Consider the following 23155-nt stretch of genomic DNA (forward strand, 5'->3'; position numbering starts at 1 on the left):
GACCTTTAAGCAGCAATTGAATGGGTGCTTAAGCTAGGACAAATGTTCTGCACAACATCGTGGGCCGAAGGGCCTGTTCTGTGCTGTATTGTTTTATGTTCTAAAATGACTTTTACGTAGAAGTTATTTTATTATTAATGACTGCAACACTTATTGCCTGCATTATTGAATTGTAGTGGATCACAACTAGTGTAAAGTTCAATACACTCCAATGTGAATGACAAGAGCCGTTTCTATTTTATCCAGAAACTATACTGTGTATCGAAATGTAAAGAAGTTCAACAGGCATTTGGAAAAAAGTTAAACGACAATCTAAATAGTCTCACCTGATGATATTCCTCCACAATACCGGCCATAGCAATAATTCCAACCATGTCAATAATCTTCCTTACTCTGAACACTCAGAAACCTGAAAAAAAGCGAAGAGCATTGCAGGCAAGAGCCCAAATTGGTTTTCTTGGCTAGGCATTCAAAAAATATTTAAAGTTAAAGTGAATTGTCAACGTTTTCATGTTTACATAGTGATAATAACGATATGAAACCCATTTTAGACTACTGAAACAAACGTCTTCAACAAATACTAACAGATCAGACAGCCATATTCAAAGCCATATACTCGCCTTTAAACCTCAGGTCGTAAACCGTGAACCAACATTTCAATGCCCTATATTTCCCAAATCGGTGGGGCCCCTAGCCCGACAGGCCTCCTCTTGTTTGCTTTCTCAAAAAAAGGATAACGAACAGCCGCCAGTCATTCACATCAGATTAAATTTACGCTGCACCTTTTACGCCAAACATGTTTGAAAATGAAGCTCCCGATTAATTCTACCCGTCGCCTTGAATATTCCCCCCACCCCTCCGAGGACGGGAGTCGGGACGGGGGGGGAAAAAGGAGAAAACAGGATAAAGAAATAAAACGTCTTTGAAACGGGCGCCCGAACCAGCGAGAAATGGCGCCAACTGACTCTAACCTTTGACCCACCTCCCTTCCCCAACAGCCGGCAGCGCGCGCCTGTCAATCCGAGAGCCGTCCCCGCCCCGTGCCTTGCCCCTCGCTCATGGTGGGGGCCGGCCCCATCAGCGGATTGGCTGCCGGATGCTGTCAATCATTAGCGCCGACGGATTGGATTGACGCGAGGAGGCGACGGTTAGGCCCCGGGTTCTGCCTGTCAGAGCGCGCGGCAAAGAGTTGGGGTAACGGCTGCCGGACACTCCCCTCTCGTCATCGGTTTTACCTCAGCATGAGCTGATATTCGGTCAGTAAGTGCTTTGCTTTTGTGTTGTATTCGAGTGCAGGTAGGGGAAATCTTCGCCTTGTGAAATAAAAGGCAAAAGGAGAGGTATAAATTAAAGGTAAATCGAAGCATGTTGGTGTGGTCGGAAGCTGGAACTCACTGCCTACAAGGGTGGCAGAGGCGGAAACACTCATAATGTTTGAGAAGTATTTAGTTATGCATTTGCGAAGGCATACAAGGCTATGGTGTCAAGTCCTGGAAAACGAGGTTGGAATAGTTAGGTGATTGTGTTTGTTTTAAGGGGAGTGGATTCGATAGGCGGAAGCATTTCTGTGGGCTGCGGACGCTGGAGGTTTGAAATACACATCAAAAAAACAGAAGTGGGGGGAGAGAGAAGAGTTAATATCTTGAGTCCATTGGACCTGCTTCGGAGTTTGGAAAAGTTAGAACTTTAAGTGTGCTTCGCCCATTTGCTTTGCTGTAAGTGGTGCGCAACGCTGTCTTATAGGAAATGGTTTGCCAGGTTGGCTGCTGCAAAAACCTCTCCAGTAACTTGGATGGGAAGTTTCTCCTCTTCAGTTTTTCGCTGTTGGTCTCCATCTAGGAACTCATCGTGCGTTTTCTTTCTCATGTCTTCAGGCTGTGCTTTTTCTTTAAAAGTGAATGTTCCTTCAGGTGTGTTTAAATTTGAAGAGCAGAGTTTATTTAAAAAAAACACTTTATTATGAAAAAAAATAGACCGCTGTAAATGAGGCAAGGAATTTTAATTTGAGTGGCTGGAAGCACAGATTCTTGTACTGTGAAGGAGGTTACTTTAACCTGACTTAGGTTATGGAGGCGTATTTCTAGTGTTGATCTCAATATTGGAAATTGAATGAATTATGACTAGGTATTGTTGTTGAGACTCCTTGCCGAATCTTGTTCTTGGTTCTATTTATTAGTCTCTGATCCTAGTAGATCCTCCCATGCAAAAAAGTCGGAGGTGAGGTCTGACCGGATTTGTTTTGATTTGTAATAAATACATGTGACAATACAGAGTGTCACCACTTACCAGTTCCATCCTAAAATGCAGAGCATAAATCAAAACACGGAACCAAAGTCCAGAGAAATAAAAAAACAACTTGTAGTTTTATTTCAATAAAGGTGTTTGGAACTGCTCCCGCGTGTAACTCAGCCACGGGCCTGGATCCAGGCTTTTCCATCCTGATAATTTGTGTCCCGGCTGCGAACACTGCAAGTGCATGTTGCTGCCACTGGAACAAAGAGTTGCCTCGCTACAGCACCATCTCACCTCTGGCTCTGCTGGGATCAAACTCATCGCCATCTCTGTCATCAGGCGCCCCGGGCCCAGCCGCGGACCTGGATTCTTGGCCCAGCCCACGAGTCGGGGCTTGGGAATTAAGTCTTGGGACCTGCCTATCGCTCGCCAGGAGACGTCGGGCTTGGGTGGAGCCCCGTTTGCCTTGTCGTGGTATTGCTGCGACTGCTGGAGGCTGCCTCCTTCAATGTTAATGTGCCTCACCGCTCCTTGGGCCTGTATCGCCATCTTCATCTGCCATTCCGCCCCATCAGGGCCTGCTCTCGCCAATGCCGCTGCAACCGAGGTGAAAATAAGAAAAAAATGAAAGAAAAGCAGAAGTGGACGAGCCCGAGGCTCAGTCTCCTGAACGTTTCTACTTCATTGCCACCTGTAGGAAAGGATAGTCCAAAAGTATGCCGACTTGGGCTGTCTGAACACGTCTCCCTATAGCTGCTCTGCAGAGCTAAATAAAGAAACGCCAGAGACCAGGCTCTGATTAACTCTGAGTTGGGAGGAGGATGATGAAAATGAAGACTGCTTTCAGTTGCCAGAATTGTATATATGGTGACATTGCAGATGGTTGAGGGATATTTTAAGTAGGAGGGCTTTATTGAAGTGTAAAAGAAGATTTGTAGTTCAGTTTCTCAATCTTCCCTAAAAAGTTTGGAATATTTTCAGTGCTTTTTTGTAATGTTTTAGACTTAAGGAGATGACTGTTTTCATGAAGTGGCAGTTGCTTTTGTTTTGTTATAGCTGTGGTGCGTGATGACCAAAGAATATTATGATGCTGTGCCAGTAACATGGTTTATGTTGAAAGTACACCCCAGCACATAGTATAAACTAAGCCGCACAGTCTTGAGTTTCCAAACGTGGTCTGAATTACTAGTGTCAGGGAGGGTCCCAGAGGACTGGAAAATGGCTAGTGTAATATCCCTGTTTAGGAAGGGAGGGAGAGTCAAAGTGTGGCCAGTCAGGCAGCATCCGAGAAGTAGGAGAGCCAACTTTTCGGGCTTAAGCTCTTCAGGAATGTGGAAGGGCAAGGGAGCTGAGAGGTAAGTAGTGGGGTGGGGCTGGGGGAAATGAACAGTGGGATGGCAATAGGTTGATGCAGGTAGGAGGTGATTTGTGATAGGTCGGTGGGGGAAGGTGGAGCAGATAGGTAGGAGGGAAGATGGACAGGTAGGTTAGGTCAAGAGGGCAGTGCTGAGATCGAGGTTGGATCTGGGATGGGGTGGGGAGATTTTGAAACTGGTGGTGTTGGTGTGGGGTTGTAGGGTCTTGAGGTGGAAGATGAGGTGATTTTCCTCTAATCGATGAGTTGATTTGATTTAGCGGTGGAGGATGCCCAGGATTTACATGAGCGAGGGGAGTTGAAGTGGTTGGTTACAGGGTGGTGGGGTTGTTTGGTGCGGGTGAACCTGCAAAGGGAGGTAGGCAGAAGATGGGGAAATTTACAGGTGGATTAGCTTGACCTCTGTCGGTAAGATTTTAAGGATGATATCGCAGAATACTTGGAAGTATACAATAAAATAGGACTGAACCAGCATGACTTTGCCAAGGGGTGGTCATGTTTGACAAATCCGTGAGAATTCTGAGTTTTCGTGAAGATGTGTAGCTCGGGTTATGGTTGTTGTTTGGTTCGCTAAGCTTCATCCGGAGACTGTCCAGCACTGAAGATGTCACCCAGGATGGAGACAATGTGTGTCAGAAAAACAACCAGCTCGGTGAACTGACCAACAACTTCATTCTTTTGAGGAGCTAATGAGCAAGTTAGACAAAGGAGAGCCAATTGATGTGAACTATTTGGATTTCCAGAAGACCTTTGACAAGATGCCATATAGGAGTGTGTTAAATAAGCTAAGAGCCATGGAGTTAGGAGCAAGTTACTGGTATGGATAGAGGATTGGATGGCTGGCAGAAGGTAGAGTGTGTGGGTAAGCAGGATTTATTTTTAGATTGTAGTCAGTGTCTAATGGAGTTTCATAGTATCAGTGTTGGGACCACAAGGACATTGTTGTGAAATGTTTGGACACAGGTGAAACTTTTCTATTAATTAAAGCAAACCCCCAGAAAAGCTTGCCTCGCCTTATAATCTCTTAAAATGAGTGACAGAGAACTCTTAAATCCCACTATTTAAAGAAAATAACGTCCATTTATTTTTTAACTCTTAAAAATGAACATTATACAAACAAATTCACAAAACTAAGCGCCCTTCTCTTAACTGCTTTCTGTCTGACTCCAACTGTATAACAATATGCTGTTCCAATATGACATTTATTAAAATTACATTAACTTAATCTCAATTTCAACCATCTGTTGTCTTCTATGTCTTCACTCTTCCAGCTGTTGACCTCCCTGGGTTGTCGTCTTTATTTTATTTTACTATGAGTATGTTTCATGTGAAAGGTACCTTTTGATAAAGTGTTCTCTAATTTCTTTTGAGGGAAAGATGTTAGATTGGCAGTTAGCTCTCCTGCAGTTTCTCTCTCTATTGCAGTTGCTGTCTGACCAATTTTCAAAATGTCTGTATCCTTAAGGTTAACATGCAGGATCAGTTGATGGTTATGAAGTCAAATGCAATGTTAACATTCATTTCAATAGGACTAGAATGCAAGAGCAGGGAGCACTACTGAGGCTTTGGTGGGAGGGGACGCGGAGGGTGTCCCGAGGACGTTCACCAGAATGATCCTGGGGATGAAAAGCTTATCATACGAGGACTGGTTGAGGACTCCAGGTCTGTACTTGGAGTTTAGAAGGTTGAAGAATGGCAATGAAATATACAGAATACTGAGAGGTATAGATAGAGTAGACATGGTGAAGGTGTTTCCTTTCGGAGGAGAGATGAGAACCCAAGGGCACATCCTCTGAGTGAAGGGACAACCCATTTAGAACTGAGATGAAGAATTTCTTCAGCCAGAGGGTGGCGAATCTGTGGAATTCACTGCTGCAGAAGGCTGTGGAGGCCGAGTTGTTGAGTGTATTTAAGACAGAGATAGACATGTTGTCGATGAGTAAGGGGATCAAAGGTTATCAGGAAAAGGCAGGAGAACAGGGTTGAGAAACATCTAGAATCCCTACAGTGTGGAAACAGGCCCTTCGGCCCAACAAGTCCACACCAACCCTCCGAAGAGTATCCCACCCAAACTCATCCCCCTATCCTATTGCACTACATTTACCCCAGCTAACACATCCCTGAACACGACAGACAGTTTAGCCTGGCCAAATCACTCAACCTGCACATCTTTGGACTGTGGGAGGAAATCAGAGCACCCAGAGGAAACCCACCCCAACACGGGGAGAATGTGCAAACTCCACACAGACAGTCACTCAAGGCTGGAATCGAGCCCGGGTCACTGGTGCTGTGAGGCAGCAGTACTAACCACTGAACCATAGTGCCGCCCCTGAACATATCAGCCATGTTGGTAGAGCAGACTCGATGGGCTGAATGGCTTAATTTTGCTCCTATGTTTTATGGTCTTCTTATGAATCCCTGTCCAATTCTGCCCGATTACACTCCTGCGAAATACACAAGATGATTTCTTGTCTTTAAGGGGCTGTTGTTGTTGTTGTGAATTGGTTGGCTGTAATACCAGGGAGCACCAGCAGATGGTGGTGATGCTCTACATAAATCCACAATGAGCTCAGTATCGCCACCTACAGCAGCTGGGCGGAAAACTGAGGCAAGAAAGTGACAGAGAGAGGACTGGATCATCTCCAATCTGAGTGAATGAACTGTAGCCCAAGTACCTGAGATAGAGATCTGGGCCGTCATTGAGAGGCTGGAGGGCTGAGGTGGGCGATATTTTCATTCATTTATCTCTATCACAGCTGCAGGCTGCTCAGTGTTTATTACCCGTCCCTAGTTGCCCCTTGAGAGGGTGGGGGTGAGCTGCAGCCCATGTGCTGTGCATTGACCCGCAGTGCCCCTGAGGGAGGGAATCCCAGGATTCTGACCCAGTGACAGTGAAGGAACGGCGATATATTTCCAAGTCAGGATGGTGAGGGGCTGAGAGAGGAACCTGCAGGGGGTGGTGTTCCTATCTACCTGCTGCCCCTTGTCCTTCAAGATGGAAGTGGTCGTGGGTTTGGAAGGTGCTGCCTGAGGATCTTTGGTGAATTTCTGCAGCGCATCTTGTAGATGGTGCACACTGCTGCTACTGAGCGTCGGTGGGGAAGGGAGTGGATGTTTGTGGATGTTATAGTGCCAAGGTGAACACTGGGTGATCCATCAGATTTCATCTTTAATGGACTTGTCTGCAGCAGTTTGATTTCAGCGCAGTGTGTCTGGGGCCACGTGTAGACCAGGCAAGGACAGCAGATTTTCCTGACAATTACAGAGACTCACTTTCGGTTTGGGATTTGTGAACGAGCTGATTTATGAAGTTGAGCTGCTATGGCGAGCATTAACCCAGCTTTCAGGATTACAGGACAGTGACAATACAATGATACTGCAAAACCAATCCAACACACGAAGGGCTAAATCTGATTTCAGACTGATTAGGATCACGCACAGATTAAAACCAAGGAATCGGTTTTAACTGTTTCGAACTCAGTGCTGCGGGAGCTCCTGGATTGAGCCAGATGTGGTCTGCACCAGGTGGGAGTGAGACCACAAAGTGTAACAGTACCATTCAGCCCATCGAGTCTGTTCCTGCATTCACTGTGATCCTGATCTCCACTCTCCTGCCTTTCCCTCTCGCCCCCTAAATCCCCCCTTCCTGATTAAACATCTGTCCACCTCAATGCACTCTGTCACCTTCCTGGTGCGATAGAGTATCCCACAGAGTTACTCCCCTTGGAGATTGCAGTGTGTGATGACAATGTCCTGGTGAGTTTTACCCTCTCTGAGCTGCTAAGGGATTGAAGCAGTTTCCGTTCACCCAGCTGTTCAGTAACAGGGAGAGGAGAGCTCTCTCCCCGGTGAGGGTCTGGTTTGCTGCTTCTTCACATGGGCTTGGGGGTTACTGATGCGGATAGTATTTACTGTCCATCCTCATTGCCCGAGACAGTGATATGGCTCCCTCATCTCTGGAAAGGGGCTAATTTATCTTAAAGAAAGGTTGGATCTGTATCTGCTGGATAATCTGATGGGGCTAAAGGCAGATAACCCCCCAGAGCCTGATTGAATTCCCGAGGGAGTTAAAGGAGGGGGCTGCAGGGATAGTGGACGCATTCGTTACGATTTTCCCTGGATTCTGGAAAGCTGCCAGTGGGTTGGAAACATTGCTAATGTCACACTCTTATTCAAAAAAGGAGCTGGGCAAAGTGTAGGAAATGATAGAACAGGGAGTTTGCCGTCTGTAGTGGGGAGATGTGGCTGGAGTCTGTCATAAAGGGGAGAAGCAAAGTTCCATTTCCCCCCCCCCCGCCTGGTGTCAGCGCGGTTTCACAAAGGGCAAGTCATGCCTGAGAAATCCGCTGCAGGATAAAGAGGATCTAGTTGATGTGGTGTATCTAGACTTCCAGCAGGTGCCACATAAAAGACTGATCCAGAAGGTTAGCTCCCAGGGGGTTTAGGGGAGAGTATTGGCTTGGAGACAGGATTGGCTGACTGACAGAAAGCCGAGGGTCTGGATAAATGGATCCTTCTCTGGATGGTGACCTGTAACTAATGGGGTGCCATGGGGTTCAGTTCTCAGACTTCAACAGTTTACAATTTACATAAATGGCCTGCAGAGTATGACATAGTTCACAGATGATACTAAAATAGGTGGGAGAGCGGGCCCTGATGATGAAGTAAAGAGTTTGCAATTCGATATTGATCGGCTAGAATCTGGCAGGCAGAGTTTAAGGGGCATAAGGGTGAGGCTATCCATTTTGGCAGGAAGAATAAAAGGCTAGATTATTATTTACATGGGAAGCAAATTCAAAGGATAACAGTGCAGAGGGATCTGGGTGTCCTTGTGCATGAATCACAGAAAGTGGGTTTACAGGCACAGTATATAATAATAAGAAAGGCAAATGGGACTCTGGCATTTATTGTATAAGGATGGCATTATAAAAGTAAAGGATTGTTGTTACAGTTATGTAAGGAGTTAGGGAGACCCACACCCGGAGGATTGTGTCCAGTTTTGGTCTCTTTACTGGAGGTAGTTCCGAGGAGGGTCATCAGGTTGGTTCCAGGGCTGAAAGAGCTATTGTACCAGGAGCTATGGAATAGTTTGGGTTTGTACTCACTGTAGTTCAGAAGGATGAGGGGGGGGGGATCCGATTGAGGGATAGAAAATGCTAAAGGGGATCGAGAAGGTGCATGGTGACCAGATGTTCCCCATTGTGGGACAGTCTCAAACAAGAGTTTATAGATACAGAGTGAGAGGGGGTCAGTTCAAAACTGAGATGGTGATTTATTTTTAGATTGTAGTCAGTGTCTAATGGAGTTTCATAGTATCAGTGTTGGGACCACAAGGACATTGTTGTGAAATGTTTGGACACAGGTGAAACTTTTCTATTAATTAAAGCAAACCCCCAGAAAAGCTTGCCTCGCCTTATAATCTCTTAAAATGAGTGACAGAGAACTCTTAAATCCCACTATTTAAAGAAAATAACGTCCATTTATTTTTTAACTCTTAAAAATGAACATTATACAAACAAATTCACAAAACTAAGCGCCCTTCTCTTAACTGCTTTCTGTCTGACTCCAACTGTATAACAATATGCTGTTCCAATATGACATTTATTAAAATTACATTAACTTAATCTCAATTTCAACCATCTGTTGTCTTCTATGTCTTCACTCTTCCAGCTGTTGACCTCCCTGGGTTGTCGTCTTTATTTTATTTTACTATGAGTATGTTTCATGTGAAAGGTACCTTTTGATAAAGTGTTCTCTAATTTCTTTTGAGGGAAAGATGTTAGATTGGCAGTTAGCTCTCCTGCAGTTTCTCTCTCTATTGCAGTTGCTGTCTGACCAATTTTCAAAATGTCTGTATCCTTAAGGTTAACATGCAGGATCAGTTGATGGTTATGAAGTCAAATGCAATGTTAACATTCATTTCAATAGGACTAGAATGCAAGAGCAGGGAGCACTACTGAGGCTTTGGTGGGAGGGGACGCGGAGGGTGTCCCGAGGACGTTCACCAGAATGATCCTGGGGATGAAAAGCTTATCATACGAGGACTGGTTGAGGACTCCAGGTCTGTACTTGGAGTTTAGAAGGTTGAAGAATGGCAATGAAATATACAGAATACTGAGAGGTATAGATAGAGTAGACATGGTGAAGGTGTTTCCTTTCGGAGGAGAGATGAGAACCCAAGGGCACATCCTCTGAGTGAAGGGACAACCCATTTAGAACTGAGATGTAGAATTTCTTCAGCCAGAGGGTGGCGAATCTGTGGAATTCACTGCTGCAGAAGGCTGTGGAGGCCAAGTTGTTGAGTGTATTTAAAACACATGGGAAAAACTAATCGTTTTTAGCAAAGGACAACTACCATCCTTACCTAGGGGTGGCATGGTGGCTCAGTGGTTAGCACTGCTGCCTCACAGCACCAGGGTCCCAGGTTTGATTCCAGTCTTGGGTGATCGTCTGTGTGGAGTTTGCACATTCTCCCTGTGTCTGCGTGGGTTTCCTCCGGGTGCTCCGGTTTCCTCCCACACTCTCAAAAGATGTGCAGGTCAGGTGGATTGGCCATGCGAAATTGCCCATAATGTTAGGTGCATTAGTCAGAGGGAAATGGGTCTGGTTGGGTTGGTCTTCGGAGGATCGGTGTGCACTGGTTGGGCCGAAGGGCCTGTTTCCACACTGTAGGAAATCTAATCTAATCTAGTTTAACTTCCGATCGATAAGAATGTGGTTGACTCTTAACTGCTCGAGGAAGGATGTTGTGAAACTTGAAAGGGTTCAGAAAAGATTTACAAGGATATTGCCAACGTTGGATGGTGTGAGCTATAGGGAGAGGCTGAATAGACTGAGGCATGGGAGGCTGAAGGGTGACCGTAGATGTTTATAAAATCATGTGCGGCATGATAGGGTAAATAGACAAGGTAATTTCCCTGGGTTGAGGGAGTCCAGGACGAGAGGGTATAGGATTAAGGTGAGAGGGGAAAGATTTTAAAATGGGCCTAAAGGACAACTTTTTCATGCAGAGGGTGGTACTTGTATGGAATGAGCTGCCAGAGGCAGTATTGGAGGCTGGTACAATTAGAATATTAAAAGGCACCTGGATGGGTTTAGAAGAAGGGTTTAGAGGGATATGAGTCAAGTGCTGCCAAATGGGACTAGATTAATTTAGGATATCTGGTTGGCATAGAGTCAATGACTCAACTGCGTCATAGAGATGTACTACAGCACGGAAACTGACCCTTCCGTCCAACTCATCCAGGCCGACCAGATATCCCAACCCAATCTAGTCCCACCTGCCCGTACCTAGCCTATATCCCTCTAGATTGTTCCTATTCATATACCCATCCAGATGCCTTTTAAATGTTGCAATTGTACCAGCCTCCACCACTTCCTCTGGCAGCTCATTCCATACACGTACCACCCCAAAAGGTTGCCCGTTAGGTGTCTCATGTCTTTCCCCTTTCACCCTAAACCTATGCCCTCCAGTTCTGGACTCCCCACCCCAGGGAAAAGGCTTTGTCTATTTATCCTATCCATGCCCCTCATGATTTTATAAACCTCCTCAGGTCAATCCATAGTCTGTGATGCTCCAGGAAAAACAACCCTAGCCTGTTCAACCTCTCCCTATAGCTCAAATCCTCCAACTCTGGCAACATCCTTGTAAATATTTTCTGAACTCTTTCAAGTTTCACAACATCTTTCCGATAGGAAATGAGGCCAGAATTGCACGCAATATTCCAACAGTGGCCTAACCAATGTCCTGTACAGCTGCAACATGACCTCCCAACTCCTGTACTCAATACTTAAATGGTAAAGTCAAAAATCACAAACAGGTTGGAGTAGTTCAAAAAAATGGCTCGCCATTATTTATACAAGGACAGCTAGGAATGGGCATTAAATATCACATCCCACGATTTCATTGTAAAAACTGGCCTCTTTTTGTGTCTCCATGATGTAGAGATAAGAAAAACCATTGGTGCTTGACCAGAGACAGGAACCTATGATGTGCAAACTTTGCATATGTGCATATCTGATGAGAATAGCATTGGGACTTTGCCCTTTGTGGTTGCAAGTTTTGGAAACACCAGTAGTTTATTTAAAATGGTTGAGATGGCACAGTCTTGTGCACTAAGAAATAAGTGAGTCAGCATCTTCAGAAGAGATGAAAATGGAGGAAGAATAAATTCATTTGTCAAGCTTTTTTACACTCTGATTTTGACCTCTTGTTAAAAATCAATGTACAGTTAATATGGTTTGTACATTTTTGATTATACATAAGTCAAACTTGTAGAGCAAAAGAAAACAATTAAGGAGAGCTGACAATTGAAGAATGAGTAACTCCCAAGTAGAATACTGGGCTCTACTTGGAAACTGGAATACACTGCATGTTTGTGGTTTTCTTAGAAATTAGGCTATACAATCTGCTCTGCATTGTATTTGTAGGAATGCATTGGGAATAGTATGGCCCCATGCTTCACCATGTCAGTTGCTGAAATTTGATTATTCGTATGTGGGGCTTCAAGACCGTTGTTGCACTGTATGGTAGTTGCGAGATTTGTATTTTTTATTTGGTTATTTATTATGTTGAACTTTTTTGGCATTACAAATGAAATCCTATAATGCGGATTACTTCAAACACTGCACAAATGATATTGCGTTAGCTTGCATCTTGGCAGGTTCGGGACATCTGCTCAGACGAAGTTGGAAGGGGATGAATCCAGTTGTCGTGGTCCATGTAGCAATAATGATGTCGGCAAAACAAGGAAAGAGGTTCTGCATAGGCAGTATGAGGAGCTAGGCACTATTTTTCAAACTCAAGGGTAAGAATCTCTGGAAAATTGGCATTGCACAAATAAGATTAGGGAAATGTGTGTCTCCTTGGTGCAAGAGATAAGCAAAACCATTGGTCCTTGACCAGAGACAGGAACCTGTGATGTGCAAACTTTGCATATGTGCATATCTGATGAGAATAGCATTGGGGCTTTGATGCCCTTTGTGGTTGCAAGTTTTGGAAACAACTGTAGTTTATTTAAAATGGCTGAGATGACAAGGTGCACAAGACTAAGAAATAAGTGAGTCAGCATCTTCAGAAGAGGTGAAGATGTTGGTTCTGGTTTCTGAGGCTTTAGCAGCTGCATGGGGCTCCTCAATTTATGGCCATGCACCTTACAAACACTCATGAATGTGAACTTGTGTAGGGATGTAATTTCAAAGATACGATGTACAGGCGTTTCCAACACTTATGAATGGTTCCTTCATGTTGTTCTGCATTGAGTTCTGACTTGCGTGCAAACAGACTCCAGAGTTAAACTTATTCACAACTCAGTAACTGCCTTTACTGTGAAAAATAGGATCTGTACCCATACCCAGACTTAGCAACACCTATGTTTTCAGTTTATTAACATATTCTAAAGTAAACAGACAAAACTTTATAATTTTTTAGTACAGTATCAGATTACTGGTACTAATGTTTGGGAAGAACACATTGCAAATTACCAGAACATCATTTTTAAAAGAAGGCTTCATAAAGCTTGTTTTTTGCCACTTAGATCAATAGAAAAAGAAGCCATGTCAGTGTTGTCACATTGCTTGATGGAGGACATCATTAAGGATCATATGGACACAGTATTTATCTGTTGGATGGCCGGATTGATAAAGTTTGTTACTCTTTTGAGAATTTCTGAAATGAACCAGTAGTGTGATGATTTGGTAAAAACAAATACTGGGAAAAACTGTGGGACCTGGCACAAGATGGGAGAAGAAGGTATTTTATGTCTAAAGTAAAGGACAGAAAGCATTTCCAAACTTGCCCCACAATCTGAGTAATGCATATGTGTGTTTGTGAATTCCTTGTAGTTTTTGGTAATTCTCAATTGGTGCAATTCCAATTAATAATTTTTCTCCAATTAGTTTTAAGATTCAGTATCCTGTGTACATGAAAAGAGTGGATTAAAAATTATTCATTTTTATTGGCTGAATAGTATGGGATAGAGCAGATGTTTTATTGGGAAGAATATATTGCTGTGGCTCAATTTAGGTGATGTGGTAATGAAGTTAAGAATGATTGTGAAAATGACTAATTGGTGCATGGAAAAGGTAGTTTATCTTTCAGTTATAAATCTTTCAAATGAACCACTTATTGGAAGGTGTGTTGTCCCGTTTCCCTATCCCTGTATCAGTCGAAGCAAACACTAAGAGACACAGTATGGCTTTACTACCTCCATCTTTTATTCCGGGCCCTGGAGGGGGAGAGAGAACGATCGCCCATGTGCACAGAGACATGAGTTCGCGGTCTTGTCTCGAACAGCAGATTCTTAAGGAATTATATAGTAACTTACAGGGAGCACCTTCCAAATAAGGCAACAGCTGTATTGATTTGGTTAACTATTACAATCAGCAAGCATCAATGGTAAAGATTAAGCCATCTGGCATTTTACGATGGATGTTCTTAACCTAGTTAACTGGCATTACACGATGGTTTTTACCTCGTTCACCACTACCCTTGCCTCCAGCACCTCATTGTTTATTGCAAGTTCTTATCTGGTCAAAGTCATGCTAGCTGAGCCTAAATTATACAATCCAAACAATAGCTCTTTCCCTATCTGTCCAAACCCATACACGTTTTCAGGTCTACTTGTGAAATCTTAATGCGGGAGGGAACAAGGAGATATTTTGGGCAAGGTTTTGGCATAATGGAAACTCATGCGAGGGAGATATGATATACCTTTTTGGCTGTGGTGCACTTCGTAGGGCAGTATAATCTTTACACAGCACTTGCATCAGAGTGTCCTTTGTAATATTTGCTGTAGTGATCCATAGAATGTCCTTTTATGTGTGAAGTAAAATAAGATTTTACTTATTTAAACAAATAAATAAAATTGAGTGCTGTCCCCCAAGAGTGTGGGTTCATTTGTGTGGAAAGACAGGTGACATGATGAAGTGAAATAGCTTCACTGTTAGCCAAAGTGGAGAAAATACTTTGGGTTCAGAAGAATGAGTAATAATCCCATTTTACAAGAGTGTTGGGCAGTACTGAACGCATCATATACTCTGGAAACAATGTAAATTTAATTCTCTACAGCCAATTTTTGAGTCAGTGTTTTTAGTTAGGTTTATTCTGATGATGTTGGCATCATAAACCAACTGGAACTGGGAGGGAAATAAAGAAAGTGAAGTGTTTTATGAACGGTACTCTGCTTTCTGGCTCAGTAGTGAACATGCCATGGGACTGCCAATCCCCTAGATTGTGCTTATTGTCCTACAGTTGTCCTCAGTACTTCTCCTCTGATCCTAAAGACTAGTTACAATTGACCTTTTGTCTAAGGTTGCGTGGGTATTGCGATAATGCCATGATTGGATTTGGTTGTGTTGTTACTGTTGCTTCATTTTTGGATTCTGCAAGTGGGAATTTTTACTTGAATGAGAGCACTGACATTGTCAGTGGAAATGAATGATGCACAATCTTTGAGTGGTGGGGGGAAAGGTAAAATTTCTAAAACCAAAGCAGCTTAATGCTGTTCATAGTGACTAAGTCAGAACCTTTGAAAAGGAATATAGGGAATCTGTAATGGGGCAGAAAAAGGAAGCATGAAAATCAAACTAAGTTGTAGGAATCATTACTGATTTGGATGATATAGCTGGCTGTGCCAATCCAATGTGTTTTGAATTCCTACTTCATGTATCACAGCATTTCATCAGCGATGATTCTCTCAACTTGAAGCTTGAGAATGATGTACTGTACCTTGTGTTGAGATGATGTCACTAATGGCTCAGCTGGTAACATTTCTGAGTTATAAGTGCACTCAAGCTTCATTCTAGAAATTTGAAAACTGAATCAAAGCTGGCACTGTTGTGCAGCATTGAAGGAATGGTGCAGTGTCTTGGGTGTACTGTCTTTCGGATGACAAATTGAACTGAGGCTCTGTCTGCATTTTCTGTTGAACTCTAGATACCATGCACCTTCTGAAGAAATGCAGGAGCATTCCCTCTGATGTCCTAATCAATTTTTATCCCTCCATTAACATCACTAATAACAGATTGTTTGGTAATTTATAGCCTTGTCTGTAGTACACAAGATACCTAATGCAATTTCCAATGACAGTGACTGCATTTTTCAAGTACATTATTGGCTTATAACTGCTTTGGAACATCCTAAAGTAGTGATTGAATTTATAAAAATGCCTATTTGTTTCTTTAATTTAAACCTGGCATGAGAAAAGAGCAACGCAGTGGAAATAAGACCTTCAGGAATCCGTTTAAGAAGTAACTTGGTAGTTATGAAATAGCGCTATAATAAATCAAAGAATTAAGAATGAAGTCTTTCCTGGTAATTGCTCAAATGCAAAATTCTAGAATGTGGTGCAGGATACATCAAAAAGCTGCTTGGGCTTCAGCATTCAATAAGTTCATGGCTGATTTGAGGTTCGTCTTAATTTTAATTTGCTTGTTTCCCATAAGTCTTTATGCTGTGATGGTTCAAAAATCACCTGTGTCTCAACCTTGAATACAATCAAAGCTTTAGCTTTTCTGTTCTGTCGTCCTACAAGCGGGAATTCTTCCTGATCTTCTGGAGGAGTCCTCTTTTTTTTTTTTCCCTTCTGAAAATGTGTTCCCTAGTTCTAGATTCCCCCACAGAGGGAAACATCCTTTTAATGTCTATTCTGTCAAACCTACTCCGAATCTTTTATACTTCATGATTGTGAGGTGCTGGTGCTGGTGTTGGTTTGGGGTGTACTAAGTTAAAAATCTCAACACCAGGTTATAGTCCAACAGATTTATTTCGAAGCACTAGCTTTCAGAACGGTGCTCCTTCATCAGGTGGTTGTGGAGTATAAGGTCATAAGACACAGAATTTATAGCAAACGTTTACAGTGTGATGTAGCTGAAATATTGTATTGAAAGAAACCTGCATTGTTTAATTCTCTCATCTTTCAGAATGGGCGTGTTGGTTTCAGTTCTGTCATATGTAAATTCCAGAACTTAAAGTCACATTCTTAAGTGAACTTCAACAATAGGTGCCATGTTGGGCCAGATGATGTATTGAGGGTGTGAGATGCTGTGTGTGAGGCTGTCTGTGCCCCAATGTTCTGAACAGCCAAAATGTATTAAGCTAATACAAGCTTTGGAGAACCCTAAACACTCTTCGCAGTGTCAAGAGAGCTCTCTGAACAAAGGGTCCAGATCTTCCTTTTTATACAAAATTTTACATCACAGTCAGTTATGCCCACAAGACAACCCCTTGCCACTTCCCCCATAGTTACATGCCACTCAAGACACAATGTAGTGATTTGATTATTTCCAGAAATAATGTGATGTAGACTATTCCCTAATGGCAGGATCTGGTGTAAATCATTTTTTTAAAAATGATTTAAAATGCAGGGTGTGGTTAGAATTTTAACCGCAATATTCTTATTGACTCTGAATAGCAGGAGATGGCTATGTAAATTTTTTTTCATTCTACCTGCAAGACAGAGAAACATACCACCCTGCCCCTGGGACATCCAATTTCCTGAAGATCATGAAAGCAAATTAACCCTTTAACATCTCAATATGTCTACTGGATTGATATGACCTAATTCTCTGTAGAGTACTGCAATCTTAGGTGGCTAATGTATATCTAATATATTTTAATACAATTTTCATTTTTGCATTCAATGTTGAATAGTGTCCTTTTAGTTATCTGCCATCTCAAGGAAGTGGTTGTGTGGTTTGGAACTGTTTAACAAAGCATCATGTGCTATTTGCCAATTTTTTCAGAACCTTTTTCAATATGAAAACTGGTTCATCTGTAACAGGCGGAAACTTGCAGAAACCACACTTATTATCTATCTTTATTTGTCATCCTGCACTTCTTCATTTAGCAGCTGTGTGTAGCATGCACAAGTTGTAATGTCCCTACTGCTCTTTATTTCCTTGTCCACCTCATTCCTGGTAAAAATTCAAAACAGGGTTTCATTGCAAGTAATTTATTAACACGCTGTTTAGACCATTATGCTTGAAACTTTAGCCCTTAATCTCTGGACTTCAGATCCTTCTGGATTCAGATTTTTGTCATAATTCTTATCACTTTAGTTCCACACTATTTCCACTTTGCTTTCATTTTTGATTTTAATTTGATTTGTTATCACATGTGTAGAGATAATTAAAAGTATTGTTTTGCATTCTAACCAGACAAGTCATACCTTCAGGTGAAAATGAGTACTGCAAATGCTGGAGATCAGAGTCAAGAATGGAGTGGTGCTGGAAAAGTACAGGTCAGGCAGCATCCGAGGAGCAGGAAAATCGAAGTTTCGGACAAAAGCCCTTTGTTGGGTTAGCATCCAAAACAATACTTTTGATTTGTTATCACATGTATAGAGATAATTAAATCAAAATCCTACCTTGCATAAGTACGTCAGAGTAATAGAGCAAAAAGTTGAATATAATGTTACAGCTACAGAGAAGGTGCAGAGAAAGATCAACTTTAATACATGAGAGTTCCTGTCATAAGTCTGATAACAGCGTGGTGTATGCACTTTCAAACTTTTGTATCTTCAGCTTGATGGGCAAGAGTCGGATGCTGCCTGAACTGCTGTACTCTTCCAGCACCACTAATCCAGAACCAAGAGTGGAAGGGAGTATAACAGGGGTGGCAGATGTCTTTGATTATGTTGGCTGCTTCCCTGTAAGCAGTGGGCAGTGTAGGCGGAGCTAGTGAAAGGAAGGTTGGTTTTCATGATGGACTGGGCTGCATTTGCAACTCCTTGATATCTTGCAGTCTTGGGCAGAGCAGTTGCCATACTAAGCTGTTTTGCATCTGGACAAGATGCTTTGTATGGTGCATCTATAAAAACTGGGAAGAATCATTGAGGACATTGCTGAATTTACTTAGTATTCTGAAGAATTAGAGGCATTGGTGAGCTTTCTTAACTGTAGTGTTGACATGGATGGACTCAGGATATTTACTCCCAAGAACTTGAAGCTCTTGACCACTTCCACTTCAGCACCACTCCTGAACCCTTGTTGATTAATTCCTCATCAGGAGTGCAGATTTGCTGAGAGGAATACGCCATGGTGTCTCGATGCATTCGAGATCAGTGTCCAAATAGCTGTTTCTACTTATAAGTATCAGTGGGCCATTTAACCATGGAAGGCATTGCAGTTAATGAACAGAGGTTGGAATCATAAGAACAGGAATGGGCCATTCAGCTTCTCAAGTGTGCTCCACCATTGAAAATCATGGCTGATCATCTTTTCCAATATTGTATTCTTGCAATATCCCTATATCCTTGGATGTTATTAATAACTAGAAATCTGTCAATCCCTGTCTTGAGGTTCCACAGCCTTCTGGGATAAGAATCCCCGTGGGCGGCATGGTGGCACAGTGGTTAGCACTGCTGCCTCACAGCGCCAGAGACCCAGTTCAATTCCTGCCTCAGGCGACTGTGCAAACTCCACACAGTCATTCTCCTCGTGTCTGCGTGGGTTTCCTCTGGGTGCTCTGGTTTCCTCCCACAGTCCAAACCTGTGCAGGTCAGGTGAATTGGCCATGCTAAATTGCCTGTAGTGTTAGGTAAAGGGGTAAATTTAGGGGAATGGGTGGGTTGCGCTTCGGTGGGTCGGTGTGCACTTGTTGGGCCGAAGGGCCTGTTTCCACACTGTAAATAATCTCCCCTGAGTGAAGAATTTCCTTCTCTTTAGTCATAAATAGATTGTGTTTTATTCTGAGACTGTGTATCCACTGGCTCTTGACCTTGCATTCATGGGACGTTTCTTTTCTCTCAATTTCTTCAGGAATTTGCAAATCTGAGATCACCTCTCAGTCTTTTAAACTCCAGAGAGTACAGGCCCAGAGTTTTCATAGGACAATCCCACCATTGCATTAATCAGTCTAGTGAATCTCCACTGCATTCCATGCATAAAAATTATATCCTCATCTGGGGAAGTGGACCAGAACTACTTACAGTACCTCAGACACAGTCTGAGAGAAAGTGAGGACTGCAGATGCTGGAGATCAGAGTTGAGTGTGGTGCTGCAAAAGCATAGCATGTCAGGCAGCATCCGAAGAACAGCAGAAATGACATTTTGGGCATAAGCCCTTCATCAGGAATGAGGCTTGTGGGTCAGGGCTGAAAGGTAAATGGGAGTGGGTGCGGTTGGGGGGAGGTAGCTGGGAAAGCGATAGGTGGATGAAGGTGAGGGAGAAGCTGATAGGTCAGAGGGAGCAGTGATGGATGGGTCCGGAGGGTAGTGCCAAGTTAGAAGCTTGGGGCTCAGATAATGTGGAGGGAGGGGAAATCAGAAGTTGTCGAAATCCACACTTATCCTGTGGATATGAGGCGTTTCTCCTCCAGGCGGTGGGTGGTAACAGTTGGTGGTGGAGGAGGCCCATGACCTGCATGACCTTGACAGTGTGGGAGGGGGACTTGAAGTGTTCAGCCATGGGGCAGTGGGGTTGGTGGATGTTTGAATCAAAACTTATTTGCTCCAGTATGCAAAACCCCTTACAATAAAGGCAATTTCAGAATTGTTTGCAGAATGTCCATGTTAACTTTCAGCGACATACGAACAAGGACACTTCGGTCCATTTGGATACCAACACTTTCCAGTTCCTGAGCATTTAAGAAATATTCTGCACATTTGTGGCTGCTTTTAAAGTGGACAACTTTACAGTCAGCCACATCATACTATATTCTATCTGCCCACTCAACATCTCTAAATCCTGGTTACAGCTTGCCACTCTGAGAAGGTCCATTTATCTCTTCTCTGCTTTGTCTGTTCACTAATTCTGAATCCATGTTAGTATACTATTAATAATCTCCCACAATTTAATTTTGTTTGCTAACCCCTGTGGGGGACTTTATCAAAAAATTCCTGAAAATCCAAATACACCATTAGTACTGCTTATCAACTCTGCTAGCAATATTCTCAAAACGTTTGAATCATGTCAACATGGACATGATTCCTCTGCAACCATGTTAATTGTTCAATAATGCATTGTTTTCTAAACATCTAGTAATCCCATCCTATATAATAATAGGTTCTAGTATGTTCCTGATTAAAGAAGGTGTTTAATTCCCTGTTTTTTCTCTCCTGCCTTTCTTAAACTGTGGGGTTACATTTGCAATTTTCCAATGTGCAAGAACCATTGCAAAATTAATAGAATTTTCTAAGAAGATCACCTATACATCCAATATCTTTGCAATCATCTCTTTTGACATTTTAGGGTGAAAAGTATTATGTCCTGGATTGCTGTTTTAGTAAAACTAATTTGTTTTTGTTTCACTTCCTCAATGGACCCATAGGTTCAAAGTTTGGGAGAAGATTTGTAGCTCGGATGCTCGTTGTTGTGGTTCTGTTCGCCAAGCTGGGAATTTGTGTTGCAGACATTTCATCCCCTGTCTAGGTGACATCCTCAGTGCTTGGGAGCCTCCTGTGAAGCGCTTCTGTGATGTTTCCTCCGGCATTCATAGTGATTTGTATCTGCCGCTTCCGGTTGTCAGTTCCAGCTATCCGCTGCAGTGGCCGGTATATTGGGTCCAGGTTGATGTGCTTATTGATTGAATCTGTGGATGAGTGCCATGCCTCTAGGAATTCCCTGGCTGTTCTCTGTTTGGCTTGTCCTATAATAGTAGTGTTGTTCCAGTCGAACTCATGTTGCTTGTTATCTGCATGTGTGGCTACGAAGGATAGCTGGTCAAAATATTCAATCGAGTTGATCAGGTGTGACCTCTTTAACAAAACAGTGCTGGCTGTTCTTGATTGATTCCTGCTTTTTTTACGTGGAGATGAATTCAGTGTCTCAAGGTTGCACCTGATAGTTTCCCTACCACTGAGGTTACACTGACGAGCCTGTAGTTTTCCTGGTTTATCCTTGCTGCCTTCAATAATGGTAGCATGTTGGCTGTCTTCCACTTTTGGCATGTTTCTGATGGCCTGAGGAATTGAAAATTATAGCCAGTTCTCCTGCTATTTCCCCCAGTTGGAATATAGCGTAGGAAAGTGTGAAGCCATGCATGTTGGTAGGAAGAATAGAGGCATAAATGGGGGAAAAAATTCTGAAATCGTAGCTGCAAAAGGACTTAGAACATAGAAGAATACAACGCAGTACAGGCCCTTTGGCCCTTGATGTTGCGCCGATCCAAGCCCACCTAACCTACACTAGCCCACTATCCTCCATATGCCTATCCAATGCCTGCTTAAATGCCCATAAAGAGGGAGAGTCCACCACTGCTACTGGCAGGGCATTCCATGAACTCACGACTCAGAGTAAAGAACCTACCCCTAACATCTGTCCTATACCTACCACCCCTTAATTTAAAGCTATGCCCCCTCGTAATAGCTGACTCCATACGTGGAAAAATGTTCTCACGGTCAACCCTATCTAAACCCCTAATCATCGTGTACACCTCTATCAAGTCACCTCCTTAATTTAAAGCTATGCCCCCTCGTAATAGCGACTCCATACGTGGAAAAATGTTCTCACGGTCAACCCTATCTAAACCCCTAATCATCTTGTACACCTCTATCAAGTCACCCCTAAACCTTCTTTTCTCCAATGAAAACAACCCCAAGTGCCTCAGCCTTTCCTCATACGATCTTCCTACCATACCAGGCAACATCCTGGTAAACCTCCTCCGCACCCGTTCCAGTGCCTCCACATCCTTCCTATAGTATGGCAACCAAAACTGCACACAATACTCCAGATGAGGCTGCACCAGAGTCTTATAAAACTGCAACATGACCTCAGTACTCCAGAACTCAATTCCTCTACCAATAAAAGCCAGTACACCATATGCCTTCTTCACCGCACTATTTACCTGGGTGGCAACTTTCAGAGATCTGTGTACATGGACAACAAGATCCCTCTGCTCATCCACACTACCAAGTATCCGACCATTAGCCCAGGACCTTAGGCCCTGCGATATCTTCCTCTAGACTTCTTCTGCCTCCTTACCCCTCAAAAGGTGTTGCTTAAAACCTTTGAATCGTCTGTCATAATGGATTGTCATCATCAGTGGCCCATCGCAGACGGGGATAACTCTGTGCCATTTTCAGGGTGAGTCCATAGGAGGCTGTATAGACCAATGCAGCTACCGCAGGCCGTGTTACACTTGGGACAGAAGGTGGTCATGGGAAGGGGTGGGTGAGGCATTGGTTTGGCAGCTCCTTTCCCTATTTCCCCTCAGCTTCTTTTTTCTCTATGTCAAGTCTCGAAGTGCACGACACCTTCCTGGATGCTGCTCCTCCATTTTGGATGGTGTCGGGCCAGTGATTCCCGGGTGTCTGTGGGAGTGCCACACTTCCCCGGTGAGGCCTTGTGGGTATGCCTGAAGCGCGTCCTCTGTCCCACCTGTAGCTCACCTGCCGTTTTGGAGCTGGGAGGAGAGCACCTGCTTGGGGAGTCTCGTATTGGCCATGAATATCTCTGGTTGACTTGGACAAGATGGTGGAGAGCCATCTTCTAGAACCGCTGCAGTGTAATGGGGATAGTACATTGACAGGGCTGTGGGGAGGGAGTCCAGAATCTCCATCCAGCAATGGTGAAAAACAGCGGTGATATAGTTCTAAATTAGGATGGTG

The 23155-nt window shown here is 43.3% G+C and overlaps 2 protein-coding genes across 9 annotated transcripts in view; one reads left to right on the top strand and one right to left on the bottom strand.

Moving 5' to 3' along the window:
- atad5a (ATPase family AAA domain containing 5a) overlaps positions 1 to 989 on the bottom strand; it is a 54177-nt gene extending 53188 nt beyond the window's left edge. For 4 of the 5 annotated variants that reach the window (XM_043715120.1, XM_043715121.1, XM_043715119.1 and 1 more), the window contains exons 1-2: positions 621 to 989; positions 327 to 409 (exon numbers count right to left, since the gene is read on the bottom strand). In XM_043715120.1, the coding sequence (XP_043571055.1) occupies positions 327 to 374 (48 nt within the window). In that variant the 5' untranslated portion in view covers positions 375 to 409; positions 621 to 989. The remainder of the gene's footprint in view (positions 1 to 326; positions 410 to 620) is intronic. The other variant, XM_043715118.1, reaches the window with a different exon arrangement.
- Positions 990 to 1075: 86 nt separating this feature from the next.
- The window catches only part of crlf3 (cytokine receptor-like factor 3), an 88674-nt gene continuing 66594 nt past the window's right edge, over positions 1076 to 23155 (top strand). For 2 of the 4 annotated variants that reach the window (XM_043715124.1, XM_043715127.1), the window contains exon 1: positions 1076 to 1256. The gene's annotated coding sequence lies outside the window, so the exon portion shown is untranslated. Of the gene's footprint in view, positions 1261 to 1286; positions 1354 to 23155 lie in introns of those variants that run through there. The other 2 variants (XM_043715125.1, XM_043715126.1) reach the window with 2 other exon arrangements.

This window comes from Chiloscyllium plagiosum, chromosome 24 (genome assembly GCF_004010195.1).
Source record: "Chiloscyllium plagiosum isolate BGI_BamShark_2017 chromosome 24, ASM401019v2, whole genome shotgun sequence".
Classification (NCBI taxonomy): domain Eukaryota; kingdom Metazoa; phylum Chordata; class Chondrichthyes; order Orectolobiformes; family Hemiscylliidae; genus Chiloscyllium; species Chiloscyllium plagiosum.